We start from the raw sequence: 19,679 nt of genomic DNA, 5'->3' as shown, positions 1-19,679 counted from the left end.
CCATCCCTGGAAACATTCAAGGTCAGGTTGGACGGGGCTCTGATCTAGTTGAAGATGTCCCTGCCCACGGCAGGGGGGTTGGACTAGATGACCTTTAGAGGTCCCTTCCAACCCAAACTATTCTATGATTCTATTAAATTATAAATTGCCTTGAAAGTATATTCTGCAGTTAAAGGAAATGCTTAAGAATGGGTTTTCTAATTCCCCAAATGATGAAATTTTAGTTTGGCAGGAAGATTTAGGAAAATCACTCTTCAACATACCTTAAATGTGTGGTTTGTAAGGCACTGGTATAGATACAAGACAGCTGATGTCTAAATAACATTTCAAAACAGGAATTATTTTTAATGTTGCAGACTTCTTTCTAGCATGAATTTCATGCATGAATGCTAAGATTCAAGGTTTCTTAGTGTATACTTTTTTATAGCACAGTTGCCATACCTGCAAGACCAAAGGAAATACTGTGTGATTTGAAAAGCAATCTTTTTTGCTAACTGGCCAGTATGTTTTTCTTTCTGGAGATTGTGATGCAAGATGAATATGTTGATAGGACTTGATGCAGTATTAATTTATAGTTTAGTTGTGTCAGACTAACAGCGGACTAGAAGACTTCTTGTTTGGCTGTAGCGTCTAATATGGGCTACATATATATAGATACTATACAGTGTCTGATTTGACTTAGTTGCATTATCTTTATTGTGGAAGATTGGATGATTGTGATATTTTAAACTTCTAAACTGTGATCAAACTCTTGCATTCTTATTATCTTCAATATAAATAAGCAATTATATTTGAGAAAGAGGTTTCTCTTTAGTATTGCAAATTATAGCTAATTTACATTTGACATAGAATTTTAATTTTTTTTTTTTTTAATCTGTGTTTGAGTGAAGATATTTGATATTCCTTAATTTATTTGAAACAGCATTAGGGTTAACCATTTGTACTTTTAGCTATGCCGAATTTGGTGGTTGCTCATGAGTCAGTACAAAGGTCACAGTTAGGGCAAAAACTTCAAAACACTTTACAAACATTAAGGAGTGTCATCGAACATGATGGAGGTGAAATCTGTTTGCTGCTTTTTAGATGAGGAAGCCAAACCCTAAGGTTAACAACCTCTTGAAAGTCATACAGGAACTGTGACAGAACTGAGAACAGAATCTGCACTTCCAGACTGAAATGTAATCAAACACCATCTCTTTTTTACTAAGAAATATCAAGCATTTTGAATGGAGTGTTTGAAAGAAAGCTAACAGAACTTACAAGGATCATAACACACTTTTTAATCTGGGGGAGAAATAAAGGATTTTAAAGATAGCATTCATGTTTTCATGTAAAGTGAGTCTATTAAGAATTTTTTTTTTCCTTTTCCATCAAATTAACCTGTCATCTTCAGTCTCTTTTTTCAGATAGCTAATACAGCCTGCCAGTAACCTTCTTTTATGCCAAGGCTAGCAAATACTCTTCTGTCACATTCTCTTTTTATTCTGTATGATAAAATTCAGTGTAAAATAAAGAGCTGTGTCAGATGTTCTGGAGTATTAACAATCCATGTTGTTTCTGGGAAGCCTGTATTAAATATTTCATATTAGGGACTGTTCTAAAGGTTAACTTTTAATTAAAATAGGATGCAATTTTTTTCCTGTCTTCAATGAGATTCATGTGATTTGTTTAGCTTTTGTTACAGTATCTAAGAAGTACTTGTATATAAAACATAGATACAGAGCTTTGGCAGCTCCAGAAATCCTTAGGAGACTACTGTGGGTAACAGACAAAATGTGCAAATAAAGAACCTTAGAAGTCACTTACCAATTCTCTTTTGGAGATACTGGGCTCAGAATGGTCTAGTGGTTAGTAATAAGGCTGAGAGCCAGGAATACGCAACTTGTTATCTAGACTCCTCTATCAAGTTGCTGTCTTTTTTGAGCAATCATCTTTAGACTTTTACAAAGGTGCCCGCTTGTTAAGCCCTTCAAATTATGAGTGCCTAAATTGATATGCCCCAAAGATTTTGAGACTGAATGTTTGTGTGCTCCCACAGAAGTCATTGGAGTATCGGCTATGAGGTGTCTCAACCTGAATGTTCAGGTATCAGGGTACCTGCAATTACTGGACACATTTTGCAAGCGTGGCACTTGCCACACCATGCATGGCAAATGGGAAGACTGCCAACATTCGCTGTCCCTGAAGATTGATTACTCAATGGTTGTAAAGGTCACTGATACTGCAGCGTTTTGTGGAACAAATTATTTTTACTTCTGAGGTTTATATTTTTTGTATTTTATTGCATTTACAAAGCCATCAGTATTCCTTAGCTTTCTAGGAAAGCCTGCCCAGTTTTCTAGCAAGCACAAATAAGTTGTTGTTGTTGCAAATCTCAAAGATTATTTGTCTACAGGGAGGAATTGGAAGAAAAATGTGTCGCTTACCACGTTAGCTTTTCTATACAGTGTTACACCTTTTCCTTTCCAGGTATCAGCTCTATCTTTTCTATAATACTCCCCACCACCGACTTAGAGTCGAAGTGAAATTCTGATTAGAAACATGCTCATTTTCTGACTGTCTTTTGGATACTTGCTTTCTCTGAGCTGGTTGCATGGACTCTAGTACAATGGTGTCTTTGCCCTTTTAGTCCAAGAAATAATCCTTTATGCCAGTTCTGGGGGGAAAACAAAACAAAACAAAACCCACCAAACCAAAAAAATGATACCTTTACTTGATTAACAGAAGGAGTATTTTTTCTAACTGGCATCTCGACTTTTCTTCTGGAAGTTCTGCCACTTCCATGCTTGTAATTTTGGCTTTGAAATAGCTGGTTGAAAGCAAAAGCATCACTAGGAAGAGAACAATAAATCTGTTTCAGTAGTCTGCAATTGAAATACGTAGCTTTGATACAGCAATAACTTGGTATACCGGAACATAATTTTCTCTTATGTTTGCATGCCTGTGTTCTTGGTGTATACACAGCTTCTCAGTGTATAAACCCTTGGTGAGCATATATTTACTGTTCCTTTTTGCAGTGATCTGTTAAAGATAGGCGTTATAAAATTACCCAGCCAGGGTGAAGTTGTTTTTTAAGATGTTGCAGCTAGACATCTTGAATCCTTAGGCATAGAGATCCCTTGTTCAATTCCTAGCCGTTGGTTAAAACAGCAGCATTTAATGTCAGCTTACACGTTTTGTTAAGCTAGAAGTGCTGGAGATTGACTTAGGTGTTCAAGTATTTTATATGTAGTGTGTCTTATGTTTGATTTTCGTGGTCCTCAGTAACTACTTTGGAATGATTTTTGTTCTCTACATTAAACCTCCCTAGCACTTTGAGCTCTAAATGCAACAGAGAAAGTTTGCTTATTTCTGTGTCAACTCCCTGGTATTTCTTTGTTTTGACATATCTGTATTAACTCAACATCCATCTAAGAGAACAAGTCTTGAAGAATTGTGATTTTTAGGGGGTTTTTTTTTTCAATGGTCGTCTTTGGCAGAGCTGTCTTGTTACAAATCCAATTTTAATTGTTCTGTTATAGAAATGTCAACCTAAGGGGGAAGAGCTGCAGATTTGTTCCATGTCGTAACAACTACAGTGCAAATCAAAGAGCTGCCGTCTGGCTTAACTCCATGACTTGCTCTATTGTTGAAGAGCTTCGCATATCAAGATGTTAGGCTTAGTCAACTGACACATGAGGCAGAGAATCTTCAAATTTTTTTAACGCAGCAGAGCAGCTTCAGGAAAGGAGGTGGCAGAAGGCTGCTGCAATGGTATTGTCTGGCTTCTGTGGGTGGACTAGGAGTAATACAGAAAAAAATTAAGAACTTGAGTCCTTTCACGTTTATCTCGTGAATTTCAAATATTCATATTGTAAATATTTCAAATTCTATGTATTTGAAATATTTGTTGTAATTATTTATTGTAATTATTTATTGTAAATAGGATATAAACAGGAAGGGCATTGGTATGTCTCTGATGCTGTGATAGGTGATACTTTTAGTGTCTTTTATCCAAAGATTGTTCTTTTCTCATCAGTCAGGAAACCTCCATTTCTCTATTTTATCACATTGCACTGTAATACTCGGGAGAGCTCAGCAATTATCTTAATTTGGTCAAACATAAGGAAACAATGGTCAGTAGCAGAATTCAAACTCTTCAGCTCATCTCAGTAAACACAGTACTTCTGTTCTAGGTCATTTTAAAACTTTCTAATATGAACATTAAAAAAGTTTCTGAAATAATTTTTTGTTGTTGTAACAAGATAAAACCCAACTAATACTTGGGCAAATCCATTCGTGTGAGAGGACTTAATATTTCTTTGTTATTTGATATTCTTTTTAAACATCTTTCCGAGTCAGCATACATGTATTTAGTCTGAACATTTGTATTTTACCCAAATTAAACAGATGTTTAAAACTATGATAAAAAGTTCATATTATATCCTTACCACTCTCATGAAAATTACAGAATCCTAATTTTTCTCTTTTTGCTTTTGCAGATAGCTGAGACCTATTTTCAAGAGGAGGAATGTATCCTTTTACTTGCAGAAATTGTTACGCGATATTAAAATAACCTGGCATGATAAAACATAAAAGACAAATGCTTTACCATTGACTCATAGGTTGTGGGTCAGGGTTAGAAAGAAGTGAACAGCCATAATTTACCCATGAGTGAATATACAATATGTTAGCAAGTCCTTCTTAATCAGACAGCTGGAATATGAGTTAAGTAATAAATCCACTTCCAAAAGCTGTACTGATACAATCATTAGTAGCTGTGCACAAACAAGGAAGTAAGAAAATATTTTCAAAGAACTTCTGTTTTTATAGGATAAGTTCTGTTCTAAGTATTAGTAACTGGGAATATGTCCAATCTAGATAGGGTATGTATTCTATTATATCAAATAGGGCACTGTTACAGTAAGAACAAAATTATCACAACAGTTGATTAGAATATGTTCTACAAGTGTCTAGCTTAGAATAAAAATACCAAACACACTGAGCTAAGTGAGATCGGCAACCTGCAAACAATAGCAATGTGTTCTTTGGCAAATGTTAATTAGTCAAAATCGTATCAAGGTAGTTTGAGAAACTGTCGTAGGAAAATACGGGTAATTGCTTCTGGGAACAGCTGGTTCAATGGTCCCGTTTATTTTGAATTGTTCCTAGATAATACAAAAAAGTCTGGTCAAAAAGTCTTAATAGTTGAACTGCTGCTAATTACTCTGATATATTTCAGTAATTGTGGAAGAGAATAATCATATTAAACCTTAAAGTGGAACTGTATTTTTAGAAAAGGTGGACTGGGTTTTCCTCAGTTTGCTTTTAAGGGAAAATGATCAGACTATAAAAAGAAGAGGCAAGAGTGGTAAGTCCTTAAGGTATATGTGAATCACAAAGATGCATCATAAATTACAGAATCCATGCATACAGATTATTTCTTTATTATGTAATTTGTTACAAACAAAATACAGCAAATAGGCAATTGTAATGGTTAAATAACAAAGCATAAGAAACCTGGAAAGGTATCCTTGAAACCTAGCCAAATTACATTATCCTGTAGGGGAAAATGATCAGACTATAAAAAGAAGAGGCAAGAGTGGTAAGTCCTTAAGGTATATGTGAATCACAAAGATGCGTCATAAATTACAGAATCCATGCATACAGATTATTTCTTTATTATGTAATTTGTTACAAACAAAATACAGCAAATAGGCAATTGTAATGGTTAAATAACAAAGCATAAGAAACCTGGAAAGGTATCCTTGAAACCAAATCAAATTACATTATCCTGTAGTACAAAACCAGAGAAATAACTGTCGCAATATTATAAAAGCATAAAATAAAATATCCATCACTGTCTTAGAAGACTGTACTTCTGTCTTGGTCATCCTAATTCAAACATCCATCAACAGATTATTTCTTTATTATGTAATTTGTTACAAACAAAATACAGCAAATAGGCAATTGTAATGGTTAAATAACAAAGCATAAGAAACCTGGAAAGGTATCCTTGAAACCTAGCCAAATTACATTATCCTGTAGTACAAAACCAGAGAAATAACTGTCGCAATATTATAAAAGCAATATATAAAATAAAATATCCATCACTGTCTTAGAAAACAGTACTTCTGTCTTGGTCATCCTAATTCAAAAACATCCATCAGAAAATCCAAAATACACAGCGCAAATTAAAGGCATGGAAAAATTCTGCAGTAAACTATGGCTCTGCAGTGGGGAAATACAGTAAATTTAAAATGCATTCAACAGTATGATAGAAAGACAGTTTCTCTTTCATAGAAGTTCCTTTAATCGAAGCGCACTGTATTTAAAGCTGATGAAAGGAAATATTTTTAATGCAATGTACACCTGATGTGCGGAATTCAACACCACTATATAATACATATTTATGAAGGATGTCTCCTCTGTACTTGCAACCATCAGTTTCCTGAGGTTAATAAAGGAACTTACTTGATCATGTTGCACTGTATTATTCATGACAGGCATTTTAATTCATCTAGTGTAGAACTTCATATTAACAACAATTTAGGATTTGTTGCTGTGATCCTCTAAGGCTATCTCTCTGATCTGTAATTCTGTTTCTAATAACAGATTTCTTGAAGGCAGAGAATATACTTTCCATTAATATTGTTGTTCATAAGCCATGCTATGTATATATTGCATGAGGCTAACAAGAGTAACAAGTACTGGTTGTGTTTTTTTAGTAATTACTCCAGTATTTTAATTAGCGTGAATAATGGAAAATAGTTTTTCTATATTACTAAGAACCTCATTCACTGTACTTCTATCCTCATTATACTGTAGAATTAAATTTCAAATAGCAGGCAAAACATGGCTTTAAACAGAACAACTAACAACTCGGGCTTGATGGAACTAGAATTGTCCTGACTATTACAAAATATATAACTATCAGTATACCTTGTGAATATATTGATAACCCTAAGGGAGAGGAAAGAGTTCTTCATATAGAAGAAAAGTAAAAAGAATCTTTAGAAAGAAGACAAAAGGTGAACTCAGCTATCCAACAGTGTTGTATACAATGGTTGAAATGGTGGAGGGTATTTTTTGAAAGTTTGAGCTGGGGAAATTTTTTAAATACTGTCTCCAGCTGGTCAGTAGAAAGGAGCTGTATTTTCAGTTAGTTATGTTTATTGGCATATAATTGTATTTCTTGAGAGATAATACCGGTATTTGTATAATTGTTTTGCTTTTCATTTCCCAGAGATTTCATTTTCTGAGAAGAGTTGTCAGCATAATAACATTTTGCTCGTTTCTTTTCTAGAAAAACTTTTGTTGGACTTAAGGCATGTGGGAAGAGGTAACTGCTGAAGAGGACGGGATTTTCATTTTTTGGAACTTTTCTCAACTTACTTTACTTCTTACTTGCTGTTTTCACGTCTGCTATTACTTTCTTCCTTGCACAGAAATCTGGATGCTAGCCATTATTCATTTGATTCAGTTATGTCAAATTTCAGGTACATAATGATTGCTCTTTCAAATATGGTGCCAAATATAAATAAATCATAACATGTCCGTATATGTATGCATTTTTCTTTAACCTTCCATTCAGATGAGAAGGCAGTGAAGTTCATTCAGCTTGAACGACTGTATCACGAGCAGCTGCTTGCAAATCTTTCTTCCATACAGGAGCAGTGGGGTAAGTACAGACTAAACTAATATGGTAGAAGAAAGAGTTAATTTATTTTGTATTTCTAAATAATAGAGTATACATTTTGCCAGCTTAAAAATGTTACATAGCAAAAGCAGCATTTATACCAGAATTTCTCTGAGCTTGTTATGAGAAAAGTATTCCATATGAGGAAATGGCCTCAAGTTGCACCAGGGGAGGTTTAGATTGGATATCAGGAAAAATTTCTTTACTGAAAGAGTGGTGAAACATTGGAACAGGCTGCCCAGGGAAGTGGTGGAGTCACCATCCCTGGAGGTATTTAAAAGACGAGTAGATGAGGCGCTTAGGGACGTGGTTTAGTGGGTGGTGGTGTTGGGTCGACGGTTGGACTTGATGATCTTAGAGGTCTTTTCCAACCTCAATGATTCTATGATTCTATGATTCCTGCTCTAGATTTCTTCTCGCACGTTTCCTGAAAAAGGTGCAAATAGTTTGTCATTCTTTATTCTATTAATTGAGGCTTAGATTGATCCACAGTTGTTTTGAGCTTATTTCTGGTTTAGGGTTGGTGAATCTGATGTTGTGAAAAAATACAATGCTTTTTTGCATAGTCTGGAACAAGATTGTAGATCACACACAGAAGAGTTGTCAATATTTCTCCATTAATTAGTTTCACGTATATGTTTTATGTTAAGCAAATACTACTTTTATAATACTTTGGGTGAAAATGATTTTGATTTAATTTAGAAAGAAAATGGAAAACAGCAGTTCCTAGTCCAGTTACAACACTGAGGAATTCAGCTAAAGAACTGAGCAGTGGAGATCTGGAAAAGCTTACTAGAGTTTGCTCTTCGCATCAACAGTAAGTATAAGAAAATATTATTACTTTTCCAGTACTAATATGTTAGTGCAGCTGTTGTCTATGTGCCAGTATAGGTGTTTTAAAATAGTCAATGTCAAAATAAAAGTTGCATGCCATTGACTTCAGTGAATTTGGTTATAAAGCGGTGGTTCTTTTTGATACGTAACAAAAATGTTTCCATTGCCATCAATTTTCACAATGTTTTAATATGGTTTGAGGAACATACAGGGACTAGATCTGAACTGTTTTCAGCGAATCATTAGTCTGCCAGAAATGGAGTCTTAAGTTTTAGTATTGTCAGCCAAAGTAAAAACTGAGTAGTGTTAATTTAGGAAGAGAGAGACTGTAGAACTGATGATGGTGCTTGTGTCCAATACCTATTGTTTTAATCATTGTTTTTAAATGCAATTGTCCAGCATCTCAGACTCCAGCACTCACATCTACCCTATAGGATTTTATTCCCAAATTGTCCACATTTTAGGACAATTCCCTAATGCTTTAAGTCATTCTCGTTATCGTCTGTTGGTTTCATATAGGTTGTGTAAACATTATGAAGTAGTGATTCTGTAGTTCCCTAGTGTGGCAGAATTCTGAAAAGTTGTGAAATCTTAGTTCGTACCTGCTTTGCCTGATTCATCAGCCTCCTGAATCAGTGCATCACAGTATCACAAACTTTTTTGGACAGTGCCTAGGGTACTCTTCTGGGTACTCTTCTGGATATGGGATTGTACCCATCAGGAAGGAGAAGATCTGTTATTTCATGGGTGAATGTCCTACCTACTAGACATTGAGTTTAAGGGACAGATGGAAAAAACTATACCAGCTGCCACTGAAAAATGATCAGCCAACGATAATAAGGAAAATAACCCCATTCAAAGGCTGTGAAAAGACCAACCTGTGGCAGGGGAGATGCTCTCAATCAGATGGGGAGAGGGAAATCTTCAAATACATTTGCATTGGCTTAGTCAGTCTGGATGTAACAAAAGCCAAAATGCTCCTGTTGTTCATAGAGGGTATGATTGGGCTTCCACATTTTTTTCTTCTGGGTGACCATACAGAAGTTTGAAAACACCCAGGCTGACTACCAGAACCCAGGCAGGGATTGTTTATTTGTAGTCTAATGCGTATGGGAGGGAGCCCCTGGAAAGTGTACTCTGGCATTTCCACAGGAGGAGGCGGCAGCTGTAGCACCGTAGCTGCATGTTTACACCCACAGCCTGCTGCTACTGAGAGATTGCACTCTGAGTGCCTGCAGGGTTCCTCAGCCTACATTTCCTTGCACGTGACCTTGCAAGCCCACAGAAAGATTGATTCAAGTCTATTGCAATTTATATGCTGCAACTAGCAGCACCTCCCTATTAGCAGCTTGATTGTCACCTTGTTGACAATAACTCTGCTTTCTCCTTCTAATTCTTCCATGCAGCCTCATTTCAAACTACAAAATTTCAGTTACGTAACATCATTCCCGGTTCTGAGAAACCCTGCAATTTGATAAAAATTAAGGCTTGTGTTCATTTGCTGTGATTAGTTCTCTGTATTTAATATTATTACTCTTCCAAACTCTCTAGGCAAAAGCCTATTTGCTTTTATTGTTTCATATGGTTGTTTTCCTAAACTTTAATCTCAATTTATTTTGTAATTAAAATTATACTTTAATTTTTAACGAATAACATGCAGGTCTCGGAAAATGTGAGCATTTTGCTTTTGTAATTGAAAGTAATGTAACTTTTTCTGATAATCAAGGTCTACAGCTACATACTGGACATGTTTGTTCTTTAAAGATAGTTTTGAGTGTCCCGTATTGGAAGTTTAAATGGTAAAATTTAAAAGTCAATGCAACTTTTAAAAGTTTTTGTTAGAGAGTAGGAACATCAGTACTTGTCCCTCTTGTCTCTCCTACTTCTATTTTTTTTTTTCAGTACCTTTAAACAAAATGCTCAACATTATCTTCGTTGCTCTATGAAAGGCTGCGAGACAGATTGTGCATGATAAAACACATTGTGCATGAATCTCTACACAGTTTGCAAAGTCCATGCTGACTGTTAGCAGTGCTGACTCACCTGTGAATCCCAGTGGAATCAGTGGGAGCTGCTGCATCTTACAGTACCCAGAAAACATGTCCCTGCATAAACATCCTGTGGAGAGGGAAATACGTTTTGTGGGGTTTCTTCCATTCCTCAATCCCTGTTATAGTGATCGTTACTTTTAATACTAGTAGATACTGAGTCCTTACATGATTTTTAAAGTTGGTACAGTTCCTTCTGAGCATAAAGTTTTACAGGAATTTAGATCGCTTGATACATTGCAGTAAATTTTCTTTTGGCTGCTTTCTCAATTAGGTGGAGCAATGTTTGGGCTAATTGGTCTTCTGATGATATTCCCATATGGTACAATTCTGTGCTTGAAAGTATGCTAGCATGCTGACACTGTTGCAATGTAAGAAAAGTTCTGTGCTAATATTATAGCAGAGCAAAGGCTTATAAGATTTCAATGACATTTGTTATGAAGAATGTTGCTACTAAGTTGTTTAATTTATTCTTTTTTTCTTTATTGCTGCAGGCCACAGGCATCCAAAAATAAGGTAAACAGCTGTTAAATTGAATTCTGCTTTGTCAAAGATTGCTAATAAATATATTTTTAATATTATTAGATATAATCTTTCCAGTTTAGTATAGAAACTGTTTGAAGTTTGGATGTCTCAAAAAGTCAGTGTTCCTGTTTAATTCCAAAAATTACTGGAAATACTTTCATATTTTACAGCTAGTAACTGCAGAAAATACATGGGAAAGCGGTTGTTTGCTTCAGTTAATGGAATCGAAAAATTCAAAGGAAAAAGAAGCTGATGCTTTTAAATCAGGTGTGTGTGTGTGTGTACGTACATGTGCATATGTTTGTTTTAAATATTATAATGTAATGACATATTCCTATAAATACTATGAAGCGATTTCATTTGAAGCTACAGCATTTGTTGGATTCCCACAGATTGATCCATTTGTGCAAATTTTCATTTTTTTCACAACTGCACAATGGACGTACTATGCAATTTTAATTAGTCACTGATATTCAGAATTGTAATTAAAGTAATTCTAGCCTCCATCAAAAAAAGTCTTTTAAATGTGCGTGCATTTATAGCAGCCTACGTAAGCTACAAAATTGTGTAAAACTAGAGATAAGATACATAATTTGTATGTATAAAATATAAGGTAGACAATCTGATGACAAATATTCTGAGTTGTGGCAATTTGGTATAGCTAACAGTATTAGTAACTATTTTAAATTACATGCAATATACTGATTTTGAGACACATTTTTCTGTAACAGAAGATTAGGAAGCTTTTGGGAGGTCTTGAAGAGAAAAACATACTTCAGTTAATTTTTTTCAGTACACACTTTTATGTCAGCTTCATTTTCCTCCTCCTGCCTTGGGCCAGTGGCTGTTTTGAGTAATTTGTTAGAATCATTGGGTTTTTATGAAACATTTACAAATTAATGAATCGTTAAAATGGAGACAGAGGGGGAAAGCGCATTGGTAGACTACCAGGCTGTGCTTTATCTCTCCTCTCTTTGAGCAAAATGTTTCTTTTTTTGCCATGTTCCAGTTGCCAAAATTGGCCTAAACTGAGTACCTTTCCTCAAAAACAGCTAGAATTTCTCACAAGATGAGGGTTGGCCTAAGTGACTTCAGGAGGTCCCTTTCGACCTAAACTATCCTACAAGTGTGTATCAGCCAGGGTGTTCAGGAGAATCAGGAATTAACGAAGATATAGGGTCACAGTTCTCTAGATGTGTGGATCCTCCCCATCTTCATCCTCTTTTACCGTGACCCCTATGCTGCCTTTTCTCTGTCTTTTGTTCTTGTAACCTAACTAAACACAAAACATTGAAAACACGAAACAAACATGTTATACAGCTCAGAAAGCAGATCAAAAGAACCCAATGCTTTTTATTTTCAGATGGTTGGAAATTCCCATGGAAAAAAATTAGGCACTTACAATTTTTCCATTGTTTTTATTCCAAGTGGGAAAAAAAGCTTTCTGGAGATCAGAATTTCTGAACGTTTGAAACTTCTGAAGTAAGGAGCATTTTGTGTCAAGGCTAAAATACTGTAGTACAACATCTAGATGTATTAAAACTTAATGTGGAAGTAATTAATGGTGTAAATTTTTTTTTTTTTTTTTCATTCCTTTCTCTTAATGTAACTCTTGTCAAAATGTCATTAAAATCTTTGGGTTCCTGTGAAATGTTTGTAAATTAATAAAGCTATGTCATCCAATAGAAAGCGGTTCTGCTGAGAATTTTCCAGCAGTGCTAAATACTTTTTCAATACAAAGATATGAATATTTCAAGCCTAACTCAGGTTTAAATGCTTAAGATTTGCAAAAGCTGCTTTTCACAAGATTAGCACATTCTTGACTTCTCACCCTGACAGGTCTCTTCATGTGTTAAGGCAGTGCGTGGTCAATTAGCTACTGCTGCCCCTCACTGAGGCAATGAGTCAGCAGCATGGGGCTGAGCGTTAGTTAGAAGTTGCAGTTAGAAGGTTTTGGGTAGGGAAGGCATTGGTATGAACTAATACAGAAATTGGACAAAGATGATCCATAACTCTGAATTTGTATACACCGCTCAGTGCTGCGCAAAAAATATTCGAGCTGTAGCTGAGTGATCCAGCTCAGGACTAGAAGCAATATGGCCATTTGGGGCTGTTCTTGAACCCCAGCAGAATCCTATACTGTAAGAACCATACAGTTCCTAATATTTAAACTAACCAGTTCAGCATTAGCCTAAATGCATGGGCCTTCTCATTGAAAACTTAGAATGCTTGTCTTCTGTTTCTTGGGTGGGGTTTTTTCCCTACGTCTTGAAAAATGAGAAGTAACTATGTAAACTTTTTCTTCTCTTAGAAATATATCTGCCAATCTGCAGGGAGAACTACTTAACTCAGCTGCTGGTAGTAGAAGTCTGACTTACAGTAAGACAGGAAAAGGAAATTCTCAAGTGGTTTGAAGACTGTCGTTCATATGAATTCATATGCCCAAAATAAGAATTTATCTAGCAATTATCAAAAAGAAGTATTAGCTTATACGAAGAGAGATATATATATTACATTGTAGAGATTGTTGCACTGTACTATGGTAGCATCTGTGAAGTAAAATCACACTTCCTTACTAATCTAAAGCAAAAATTACTCCATTGACTTATTGCAGGCATTTCGGAACATAGTTTGAGCCTCTGTAGGCAGTTGATCCTAAGAATTCACGATTCCTCTCTCCTGGGGATACAGTGACCAAGAAACAGCTTTATAAGAAGTTGGCTAGTCAAGATTCCTGGGAGAGTCACTGAATTAGTTTTCTGCCCTTCTGAGCAAGGGTTGTGAATGGTCTGTTCTGCTACACTTTCCTTTCTGGCAGATTTTCTCTTTGAGTCTACCAACAGAGAGAACTGGGCCCTTAAAGCTATTATATAAATATAACGCATGTATATTAAAAGGTGAGATTTGATACATCCTGTATCCATTAATTTCTTCAGTTTCTGACTGAAAGCCTTAATAGCCTTAGTGTTAACTAAAGATAATCAAATTCATATGTTTCGTGAAACCTTTTCTAATGAAATGATTAATTTAATAAAACCCTTAGCATAAGTTTGCAGCGTGTACATATAGACCTGTTTCCAAGCTGGGGAGAAACTGCTTATACCCTGTTTTCTTTTAGGTCATATGGGATTTGTTTTTAAATGGGAAAAGGGACAAAGATGGAGAAGTGTGAATTCTCCACTGGTAGAATGCCGTAGGTCAGTACTCTCTCTGCTAGGCTGTCTTGGATTATGGCATGGTTTAACCCCAGCCGGCAACTGACCCCCACCCAGCCGCTCGCTCACTCCCCCCCCGCCCCCCCGCCAGTGGGATGGGGGAGAGAATCAGAAGAGTAAAGGGCGGGGGAGAGAGAGAGCCACACACACCATACCTCCACACCCCCACACCCTCCCCACCTTGTGGGTTGAGATAAGAACAGTTTGGTAATTGAAATAAAATAGTACTAATAATAATAATAAAAAAAACAATATACAAAGCAAATTATGTATGGTGCAATTGCTGACCACCCGCTGACCAATGCCCAGCCAGTCCCCGAGCAGCAGCCCCCCCCGCAGCTCTCCCCACACCGATGTGTTAGTTGTTGCTATCAACATTATTCTCATCCTAAATCCAAAACACAGCACTGTACCAGCTACTAGGAGGAAAATTAACCCTATCCCAGCTGAAACCAGGACAGATTAACAGGATAAAAAAGTGGTGGCTACAGGTTTCTGTGATGAACAAAGCAAGTATCAATTTTAAAGTAACTCTGTTTGGGGGGAAAAAAACATTTCTTAAATTACCATAAGTGCTTTTGTTGCTAGAAAATTTTCAGTAGACGCTTTGTTATATCTCTGACTGTCAGATAAAAATTACTGCCACGTTGGTGGGTACGTCTTCATTTAACTTAGAAGGAAAAAGCATCTTTTCTAATTAAGTGTTCAAGTATTTGTCTTAACTTGCCCTGAGCCTAGATTGGGCAGGGGTTGTCTCAAGCAGGTGTTTTGAAGTATGTGTAAAGAAAATATTGAAAGCTGCTGAAAATTTGAGGTGGAATGTAACAATGATCATTACATCTCAGTTCCTGTACGTCTGTAGTTAGATAACAATGCTAGGATCATTTATTACTTTCCTAGGAATAGTGCCCTGAGCTCAAGGGCCACCTTTCATGGTAGAGAATTTGATTTAATTTCCGTTTCCATTTAATCTTTGTTGCCAACAAAGATGCCTGTCCTAATGTGGGTGTATCCACTAGGAAAAATTGACAGATGGTAACAAAATCTTGTACCAATAATCCAGGCTGTGTTTGAACTTGTGACCTATATGTGAAGGGCTCAGTATCCCGTTACAAATCCCTTGAGCTATCTACTCATCTGTGTCTAATTTTCAAAAAGACCCTGTCTTGTACCCATTTCTTCTTTCAGTGTTTTACAGAAGTTAGGTTCCCCGTACCCTTTCTATCTGTTAATGTTGTCCTGATTTTTTTTTTCTGCATTTTGAGATGGTTGGATATTCTCTTTTTCAATTTCCAAGCCTGTCTTTTTCTATGCTACCTTGTAGCATTATCCTTTAAAATGGGGATAGTTTAGAATTTAATAAAACTGTTCAATACAATGAATTAATGCAAACATTTCTTTAAAGGCTAACGAATGTGACCCTGTTTCACGTAACAAGTTCAGGAAACTGCTCAGATTTTACATGAGGTTTTAAGAGGTGAGGAAGGATAAGATTGGCATAGAGATCTTCAGTCATTCTTGTGAGAACATATATAGTTAATAAGGGCATTGTTTGATCTCTTTGTTCATCTATTCGTAAGACCTTTCTGCTTTTTGCTATGCCCAAAAAATGCAAATGAGTGTTTTCTAGAGGTATGTATTTGTTGTTTGAGGTTATTACTATTACTGTAACAGTAGTTCTACTACAACATAGTCTTAACTTAGTTTGTATTAAAGTATGGAATAAAAGACAGTTTCTGTCATAGCTAGCTTGCTTTTGTATTCTAATTCTAAACACCCCCTTTCTCTCTTCATAAGCCTAAAAGGGGAGATTTGGCTTTGAGCTTCTCATAATGGCTAATGTCTAATAATTTTATTGACAACTTGGGCTAACCATCTACTCCTTCATCAGCAGATCATGCCAATAGTAGATGAATTTACAAGCTATGTAGAATTCCCTTTGTTTCTCTCTGAAATTTCAGATAAGAAAAATCAGTTTTCATTTGTATTGTAAATGTGAATACAGAAATAAGCTGCATCCAACTGCATTTTTTAATATGTAAACTAACTTATGTATCCAAAAAGCAACATCTTTTTATGCAGTCTGTTATGTAAAATATTGTAATTGGATATTTAATTTAGTGTTAACCAAAGGAGCTAGTTACCCACTTAAAAGAATTGAATTTAAAATTTATTAAATTAGTATGATTTCAGCTTCTTTAAAGGAAATGCAGATATCTCCCTGTGTGATAGATAACACTAGCATCAAAATACAGTTTTCTGTAATGAAGCGCATTTGTCTGAAATCCAGGCCCCCATGAGATGCACTCACATAAAATATGCTTTAGAAGAAATGTGGCTGTTCAGAAAGATACTTACATACGTATTGTGCTCGAAGTATGGGAGTAACTCTTTTCAGGAGGGCACTAAAGCATGTGCTTTGCCTGCAAGAATGTGTGCAAATACTTTGCTGAATCAGGAGTCAGCTTTTCAGACTACTAACGGAACTTCTATTCTGACTGGAGCATAAAATACCTGCCCTTTATGGGAGTGCGTTTTAAAGCATTAGGTTACAATGTTATCAAATCACAGTATACTCTTTCCCCGCTGGGCTGATGCTTTGAATCATTTAAAAACACTGGAACTGTTTTTCCTGTTGCACTTAGGTACTGAAACTTGTCCTGGCGTTGGACCAAAGAAAGAAGATAAACAGCTGAGCACTAGTTCTCCAGGTGAAAACAAAACTGAGAGACAGACAGAGGCAGCAAGCCTTTGGGTAGCTGCAGGGAAGGACCACATGGAGGAGCAGCACTGCAGTGCTGAATCAACATTGGAGCCACACACCCAGTCCACAGGGACAGTGGGCAGGCCTTCTCCGGGCTGTTTATCATCTGGGGATGCCGGTAAAGATACCAGTTCGCAGCTGAGAGAAAGACAGCTCTCTAAGGATGCGGAAAAAATAGAAGGCACAGCTGGGGAGCCTGGAGTGAAACCCCCTCTTGAGCCAATGGTAGATGCTTTGGTTTTAACAGATGCTGATTATATGCCTACTGATTTGGTTCCTACTGATAAAGATGTGCAAGCTGATAGAAATCTGCTCAGATCAAAACATGCTGCTGGCTCTTCAGAAATTGCTAGTGGCCAGCTTGGAAATAGTGATTTAAAGCAGCAACAGAAACAGCCTGATGATGAAAAATCTTCACGGGATGGAACTGCATCAAATGTATGCTCTGGGTGTAATAAAGTGTCTGAGCATGAGAGTACTGCCCATTCACGAGTATGCAAGGAAATACAGAGAACAGCAGGACAGGAGGAGAAGGTAAATAATGAAGAACAAGAAGATTTATTTCTCAGATTTTTAAATGGTAACATAATAGACACTGAAGAATCATTTGCAAACTTGGCAAACGAAGAGGACTTTGACACTGTTCCAGATATTTTACCTGAACGAGCATCTTACAACTCACTGGAAGCTTTGTCACTAGATGACAGCTTTTCTTCTCTTGATGAACTTGCAAGAAGGATAGAGATTGCTGAGGTAAATACTGTGAATCCTATAAAATCTTCCATATTTATCTCAGTTAAAATATTTTAGATATTGCCAGCTTCAAAATGTGTTAAATATTCTTTCATATATCACTCTCTTTAATCTGAAAATAAATCTATACTTATTTAATTGTTCTGAGTTAATTCAGAAAAAAGTTTCTTTTTACCTATTTGCCTCCTTCTTGACCAGCAGTGCTCTGTGTTTCTAAAAATTAGATTGATTTTTACATATGAGTGTGAACACCTTTTTTTTTTTTTTTTTTTTTTTTATTTGAAGGGGGAGGCTGTTAGGAGATGGCCTGACAACTCCTGTTAAATCACAATTTCACGTCAGAGATTTACATATAATGCCTATGATGTAACGTGTTCATTTCTATTCATAGAATAAAATTTGCTTTTCTGTTCCTATTCCGTAGAGGTGAGAACTACATATGTAATAAACTCTGTATATGAATGTATGGGCTTCTAATTTTGCCAAGTTTAGGCAGTTTTGTTGTTCATCCACGACTAAGAAAGAACTAAGCCTGAACCCACCTTTCTGAAGCGCTGCTGATAGGCCACAAGAAGGATGAGTGCTTCATAAGCTAAACTGCTTTTCTGAAAATATGGATTTATTGCTTTGGGACTCTTTTGGAGAGTGTATGATGACATCTTTGCTTTATTTGTCTTTTGGTTTTGGTGCATTTGCAACCACGGGACCCTAAAAGTTTTTTCTTTAAATGAAAAAATGAGATTATTGTGAAATGATGTGATTCCAGATGCTGGAGGGGGAAGACTTATAAAAAGGTATCTTCTTAGTTCATCTCTATTTTTAATGCATTTAACAAGACAACATTCCTTGGCAATAAAGTAACAGTACTTCTCTATAGATCAGAAGCTAATTCACAGAGACCAAGAACCCACGATCACTCAAGGACAGCAGCCAAGCAGGGAACTAAATACTGGGGATCCATGCTGATGATGTTATGTTTGGCAAAATCTCCAGGGCTAGAAGCAGAGCATTTTGGTTTTTCTCCTCGCCTAAAGAGCTTCTTATCTCCTTTCCAAGATCGTTCATCCTGACCTGTCCTTAAAACACCTTGTGTTTCTGTGGGATGTCAGGAAGCATACCACATACCAGGACTGAGGGCCATAGGCACAAAGCTGTACACAAGCTCTTGACAACGTGCAGATGTAGAAACCCACATACATGCTCATACGTGCAATCAAACTTTTGCACTAAATCCATTGGCTTGTGTTCACTTAGAGGATGGTTTTGAAAAAAAGCATTTTGTTGACAGTCTGTGCTAAGCCCATATACATGTATAACAGAAGAGTAATTTAAATATCATCCCTCAGGAATAGATTTCTTTTGAGCCCACTTAAGTTCAGCATTTTAAGCTACAGGAGAGAACTGTTCTGTTTCACGTAGAAAAATCCTAAATTAATCCTATAGCAACTATTTTTAAATTGCTCTGTTTGTGCCATTTGCATTTTAGAGGATGGGACAGGAAGCAGCATACTTGATACTGTTAGAAAAATTATGCTTGTATTGATTGGCCCAGTGACCAATGATGATGCTTTACAGGGAATCTAGTTTCATTTCTAGTTTGCTGTCCCGATGCTAGGACTGCCAGTACTTTGATGGCCAGTTGAGTCTCTGGAGAGGAAAAAGTACCTTGAGTCTTCCATAGTACTTTTTCTGGCTATATAAGGCATAATGTTGGCTGGCACTGGTGGGAGTCTTTCTGAATTGTTCTTAGCAAGAGGCCTGAGTTGTGCGTGAGGCAGGATGTTTAAATCGGGGAGAAGAGAAAAAGGATTAATCTCAATACCGATTAAAATTTGTAATATACAGCATCTGGGGCTGTTTTG

The 19,679-nt window shown here is 36.4% G+C and overlaps 1 protein-coding gene across 2 annotated transcripts in view; it reads left to right on the top strand.

Annotated features, from left to right (window-relative positions):
* Nucleotides 1–19,679, top strand: part of CNST (consortin, connexin sorting protein) — a 56,678-nt gene that overhangs the window by 19,798 nt on the left and 17,201 nt on the right. For both annotated transcript variants that reach the window (XR_657392.2, XM_009275985.2), the window contains exons 4-9: nt 4,482–4,512; nt 7,574–7,660; nt 8,381–8,495; nt 11,055–11,076; nt 11,256–11,352; nt 16,946–17,817. Coding sequence is in view for 1 of the 2 variants with exons in the window: in XM_009275985.2 (XP_009274260.1) it covers nt 4,482–4,512; nt 7,574–7,660; nt 8,381–8,495; nt 11,055–11,076; nt 11,256–11,352; nt 16,946–17,817 (1,224 nt within the window). In the remaining variant the exon portion in view is untranslated. The remainder of the gene's footprint in view (nt 1–4,481; nt 4,513–7,573; nt 7,661–8,380; nt 8,496–11,054; nt 11,077–11,255; nt 11,353–16,945; nt 17,818–19,679) is intronic.

The sequence above is a fragment of the Aptenodytes forsteri genome, unplaced genomic scaffold (assembly GCF_000699145.1).
Source record: "Aptenodytes forsteri isolate BGI_AS27 unplaced genomic scaffold, ASM69914v1 Scaffold10, whole genome shotgun sequence".
Taxonomy (NCBI): Eukaryota; Metazoa; Chordata; class Aves; order Sphenisciformes; family Spheniscidae; genus Aptenodytes; species Aptenodytes forsteri.
The sequence above is the reverse complement of the archived record's forward strand: the minus strand, read 5'-3'. Positions and strand labels throughout refer to the sequence as shown.